Source organism: Bufo gargarizans, chromosome 5, assembly GCF_014858855.1.
Source record: "Bufo gargarizans isolate SCDJY-AF-19 chromosome 5, ASM1485885v1, whole genome shotgun sequence".
Classification (NCBI taxonomy): Eukaryota; Metazoa; Chordata; class Amphibia; order Anura; family Bufonidae; genus Bufo; species Bufo gargarizans.
In genome coordinates this window covers 412,641,328-412,647,521 of record NC_058084.1, presented here as the reverse complement: position 1 = coordinate 412,647,521, position 6,194 = coordinate 412,641,328, and the positions used below count along the sequence as shown (strand labels likewise).

Below are 6,194 nucleotides of genomic sequence, written 5' to 3'. Positions count from 1 at the left end.
TCATCTCTATTCACAAACTGCCCGCAGCATGGACACTCTGTGTGGCCGTACCCTAAGACATAGTGGTCTGGGTATACCCAGAGTGTCATTTAGAGAAGTCTCTTTAGGATATGATAGATGGTGGATCAGTGTGAAAGAATTCTTTTCGTTCTTTGATACTATACCCAGTGGTGAAATTCTGAAATCAATGAACGGAGGAGCCTCAAATCTCCCTTTTTTTTTTATTCACTTTGAATTTGTTCTCTAAATCTTTGTTGTATTACAGATCTAAGATTATCTAGTAATTTACACCCTGGACCTTTGTATTCAGGTACGTGAAGTCCTGAATTGAACCCCTCAATTAATAAATTGTCTCTCTCCTTGTTTGGATATATGTTTAGCCAGTATCCGATGTCCGATAATTGCTCTGATCCTTCGCCAGTGTGAAAGGACCAGAAGAATCAAGAAAAGGATCGCTAGATTGGTAGCAAGCCACAGGCTATCAATGTAGCTGGTGATAACATCATCTGATAAAGTGACCACAAAAGGCTGCAAAAATGTGTAGGAATTTCTCATTTTCATTACTGCTTGTTTCTAACATGTGTCACTCTGTTGTATGAGTATGGTGTTGAATATGGTATTGCCCTTTTCGGGATGGGTGCTGTGCTTATGGCAAGCATTAATCTAAAGAATAATAATAAGGTACATTCCTACAACAGTGTGGATATTTTTTTTTACAGATGTCTAAATTCAAAATAGAAGTGCAATAAAGGCTTATGGGTATTTCTGGATTCTGAAAGCTTGTGGCCTCATTGAAACATGGTAAGAGGCTGCAAAGCCAGTAACCCCCTTTTTTTTCTTAGATGGTCTCTTTTATTTGTAACACATAGGACCGTTTGCTTTGTCTTACAGTACATGTAGGCAATTAGAATTTTGATTTAGAATAGTTTTATTGTAACTAGAATAGAAGTCTTCTAAACATTCTTTTTTGGGGAAGCGATACTGTCTCTGGCATGCTGGGCTATCCGCTTAATCGCTTCAAATGCAGCTTCCTCCTGTTTGAAATGAAGGTCACATTTTTCTATAAGACCTTTAAGTTCTACAGCAGACAGGTCATGAATCTCATCTGAGGTCTTCATTACATTTCCAAAGTTATGCAGCACATACATATATGCCTCCTGGTGAAGCCCAGGGCAGTAATAATATTCTGTGAATTTAAAGATGCCAATGCAGTTTTGAGGACACAGTTGGCTTCTAAGGAATTCAGAGCAAAGCCGTACAAGGTCAAGGATGTTCAAGTAGTCAGCAGCAATGAAGAGATTCTGTACATTATCAGTACTGATTTGGACGGTCTGGGTGTAGGCATACTCTAGGATCCATTCCATTGTCTCTGAAGAGACACCGGGGATGTCATAATATTTTTTTATACCGTTGTCCCAACTGCTCTTAAATAATGCTCTGCAAGAATAAAATAAAGATTATAAAGGACATTTTCAAGAACCTAGATGACTCTTCTATCTAAAGCTGGCCATACATTTGAGATGATGATCAGCCACTTTGCAACCACTTAGTCATACAAAAACGATCCCACCAACTGAACTGGCCGACCACAGAGTCAGTTTTTTATTAAAAAAGAACTGACTCCCTGGTACTCGAGCAGAACAGTAAGTGATTAGCTGAATTCAGCTGATCATACCATCAACGTGCAGTTTCAGCAGATGAGCAGCCAAAGTTTTCCTGCATGGCAGATCATATTTTCTGCAAACAAAAGTCTGCTGTCAGCCATCGAGATTGATTGTTTGTGCTAGTTTTTCAAACAACAATTGGATGGAATGGCTGATATTGGCCATTCCAACCAACTTTAATCTCATGTGTATGCCTACTGTAAGTGTGGGCCCGACTAGTTTGAAAATGTTTAGGGTTACAAACATTCATGCGATTCTCAGCATAATTCTGAAAAGCGTAGGTGTATAAATCCAACATTAAATCTCAGGATCAAGGTTTTCTAGATCTTTGCTTACAGTCAATGAATTGGAACTGAATCACAGTTCTGGCTGTGTGATGATCAAACAGCACAGCTCCTGATCAGAGTGATGATCAATAACACGGCCAGATTTTTAGCAATGATCTTGTAACTTTTCCCCATGGGGAAACATTGACATTGTACTATATTGTGCAGTGATAGCCTAAATGGGCCATGATTTGCATTGATAGAATATAAGGTTTCCCGATCAGGATAAAAAGGGATTGTTTCCTGTAAGAGCAGTAGCTATACATTACACTGCTAACGGATGTGGTGACGGCTATTATTAGCTTTTTTACCTATTTATAATGGCTATTTATTACCACGGCCATGGTAAACACTGACCTAAAGTATGGACTACAGCAGCATAGGATGTTCTTATGAGCGTTGAACTCCACTCCGCTGGCTTTGATTACAACATCACACAGCTTGTCCTCCAATCTCAGCTCATTTAAAACAGAACAACCCATTTTGTGTTCCATGTTGCTGGTTGGGAAGCTTTCCTTGATATCCATTAGGAGTAGGCAGTGGTCTATACAGTCACTGAATCTTCTCTTCTCCAAGCATTTCATGTAATGGAATAAAAATCTGATGTTGTTCCATGACATCACAGTCTGCATTGTGCCATGGAATTATGAATGGAATTGTCAGGGTTGGACATTGGTGCCTCAGCTACATGCTTGTGACTTATTTAACAATTATGGCTTGGCTCATATTATATATATTATTATTATTTTTTTGCAAATCTGGAGTATTTAATAAAGAAATCCATCATTCCATTAATACAATGTAATTATGATTGTATAATGATAATTTTAATTTTTTTTTGCCAAAAATGACAACTTCTCATCCATTGATCTCAGGGACACCATATGAAATTTCTGGTCAAATTGGCAGATAATTCTGGCCCCTCTACCATTTGTAAGCATAATCTTTTTATATTGATTCAACCAGCAATCCAATATACAGTATGTGTATTCATTTGTTCTGAAGCCCCCTGACAGGCATTCACAAAGCTACATTTGTGATCCATGTTTTAAATGTACATTTTGGATATTTTTCTTTCTTCCTCATGCTGGGATCCATTCTTGTTTTCTTAGCAATTTCAATGCAATGATAGACTGATGAGATGGTCAATAGGTAGTTCATGTCCAGGAAGTTAGTGATTAAAGGGGTTGTCTCACTTCAGCACATGGAACTACATTTTTTATCTAAAAGAACTAAAGGCACTCCATAAGCCTAAAGGTAGGAAGGGGGTGGGGGATGCATTGCAAGACATACAATAAGGAGAAGAACTTGATGCTGCCACCACCATATTTCATGGTGAAGATGGTGTTTTTAGGGTGACGTGCAGTGTTAGCTTTCCGCCATACATAGCATTGTGAATTTTGGCCAAAAAGTTTAACTTTGGTCTCGTCTGACTAGAACACCTTCTTCCACATATTTGATGTGTCCCCTACATGGCTTGTGGCAAACTGCAAACGGGATTTCTTATGGCTTGCTTTAAAAAGTGACTGTCTTCTTGCCACTCTTCCATAAAGGCCAGATTTGTGGAGTACATGACTAATAAATGTTCTGTGGACAGATTCTGCCACCTAAGCTATGGATCTCTGTAGCTCTTCCATTGGCCTCTTGGCTGCTTCTCTAATTAGTGCTCTCCTTGCCTGGGCGTCACTTCTATTTTCAGATGATGGATTGAACAGTGCTCTGTGAGATGTTCAGAGCTTGGGATATTTTTTATAACCTTATCCTACTTTACACTTATCCACAAATATATCCCTGACTTGTCTGGTGTGTTCTTTGGTTATCATTATGCTGTTTGATCACTAATGTACAGAACAGCTGTAGTTATACTGAGAATAAATTACACACAGGTGGACTCTATTTACTAATTAGGTGACTTCTGAAGGCAATTGGTAACACTGGATTTTATTTAGGGCTAAACACAAATGCATGCCACACTTTTTAGATTATTATTTATTAAAAATTCTGAAAACCATGTATCATTTTCTTTTCACTTCACACATGCTTGCTACTTTGTGTTGGTCTATCATATAAAATCCCAATAATATACATTTAGGTTTATAGGTAGTTTATAGGTAGTCCTACCACTTTACAAACAACTAGTTAAACCACACATGAAGTACTGTGTACAGTTCTGGGCTCCTGTGAACAAGGCAGACATAGCAGAGCTGGAGAGGGTCCAGAGGAGGGCAACTAAAGTAATAACTGGAATGGGGCAACTACAGTACCCTGAAAGATTATAAAAATTAGGGTTATTCACTTTAGAAAGAAGAAGACTGAGCGGAGATCTAATAACTATGTATAAATATATCAGGGGTCAGCACAGAGATCTCTCCCATCATCTAATTATCCCCAGGACTGTGACTGTGACGAGGGGACATCCTCTGCATTTGCAGGAAAGAAGTTTGTACACAAACATAGAAGAGGATTCTTTACGGTAAGAGCAGTGAGACTATGGAACTCTCTGCCTGAGGAGGTGGTGATGGTGAATTCACTAAAAGAGTTCAAGAGGGGCCTGGATGTATTTCTGGAGTGTAATAATATTACAGGCTATAGCTGCTAGAGAGGGGTCGTTGATCCAGGGAGTTATTCTGATTGCCTGATTGGAGTCGGGAAGGAATTTTTTTCCCCTTAAGTGGGGAAAATTGGCTTCTACCTCAGAGTTTTTTTTTTTTGGCCTTCCTCTGGATCAACTTGCAGGATAACAGGCCGAACTGGATGGACAGATGTCTCCTACTCACAGGCGAACAGTTTATTGATGAAGATTGTCAGAGTCAAGATACTGTACAGCTTTTCCAAAACTGACAGCAGATAAAGACAGCAGAGTTATCAGCAAAACCACTGCTTTATAGACCCTGCTGCAAGTCAGGGATTACGGTTGAGACACCCATCCAGGTCTCTTCCAGACTAGTCAAACACCAGGCCTGTATCATACGTGGACACCTATATTCACAAGTGCCTGCAAGTGCCATTTAATTGCCACATAAGCAGCGATCATACTTAATCTCCTAGTGACCGAAGCTGCACTTTGAATCTACTATTGCTGGATGTGCCACAAGTTATAGTTTTCACTAAGTATACAGTGACTGTTATACATTTACTTCTAGCCAGTTCTTCAAACTACCTTTCCACTGCTCTGATCCCTAGGGATCAGCAGTATGAGGGAGTACACCGTGACACAACATCTCATCAGGTACAATATAACACTCATCATCTGCACTAGCTCCACAGAGGCTCGCTGCAGATGCAAATGTGATATGCTTATTTTATTAACAAGGTCAGTGCATACATGAAGTTTACAAAGAATCTAAGTGATGGAGAAGCATATAGGAAATGGCAGCTTTATATATCTGTACGTGGGAGATCTGTCTCCCCATTCAGTCTCAGATATTCTTAATGGGTTAGAGATAAGTCAATAAATAAATAAATATTAATACAAAAATGCCAACACACACTACACTGTAGCTTCTACTCCACCTGAAGATCATAAAAACAATATATCCACCTATATCGAAATGACCTTGCAGAATACCGGGCTGAACTGGATGAACGATCTGTTTTTCAGCTTTACAAACTATGTCACTATGTTACCATTACAGAAAGGAGACATAATTAAAGTATTTTAGTTTAATTGTGCTATTAACAAATAGGAAAATAAAAATCTACTACTTTCATTTTTTCCCGGTTATAAAAAATAAAAACAAAAACCACAAAAATAAAAATCATTTAAAAATTAAAGCTCCGTGTATCATTGAAAAAAAAAAAGTACTAAAATTATTTACATGACTGAACAGAAAACAATTTGTGGCTTACAAAGATGTATGTGCTAAAAAAACACAAAATGCGCCTGGTGAGGGAGGTAGTCAATGGTCCGGTCTTCAATTGGTTACATTATTTGTAATACTCATAGGGGGTTTTCTGACAAAAAATTATTAGTACACTAATCAGTCTTAATAAAGTATAGTACATGTTACCAGAATAATGATTTCACGCTAGCTCTTTCTAAAGGCATTAAACATGATGGAACTGATTACACTATTCTGCCGTAATATATTCCGACATTACATACATCCTATCGACTTCCTAACAATGGGATGAAGCTGCCCTTATAACAGGATCTGAACAAGGCTGGCATATGACTGCATTGAGAGTCTTTCTGTTCTGCTTT

General features: G+C 38.4%; 1 protein-coding gene across 1 annotated transcript; it reads right to left on the bottom strand.

Annotated features, from left to right (window-relative positions):
• Window positions 1-953: 953 nt before the first annotated feature.
• On the bottom strand, window positions 954-2,517 carry LOC122939482 (kelch-like protein 10). The gene is made up of 2 exons (XM_044295551.1): window positions 2,348-2,517; window positions 954-1,437 (listed from the first exon to the last, which is right to left on the bottom strand). Exons 1-2 carry the CDS (start codon window positions 2,515-2,517, stop codon window positions 954-956), a joined length of 654 nt encoding a protein of 217 aa, XP_044151486.1.
• Between the last annotated feature and the right edge of the window lie 3,677 nt (window positions 2,518-6,194).

Excerpts from the sequence above, each read along its gene's own strand:
- LOC122939482 (XM_044295551.1), bottom strand. The coding sequence starts at position 2,517 with ATGGATATCAAGGAAAGCTTCCCAACCAGCAACATGGAACACAAAATG. Across the intron at positions 1,438-2,347 it reads TGCTGTAGTCCATACTTTAG|AGCATTATTTAAGAGCAGTT; the intron begins GTCAGTGTTTAC and ends TTATTCTTGCAG.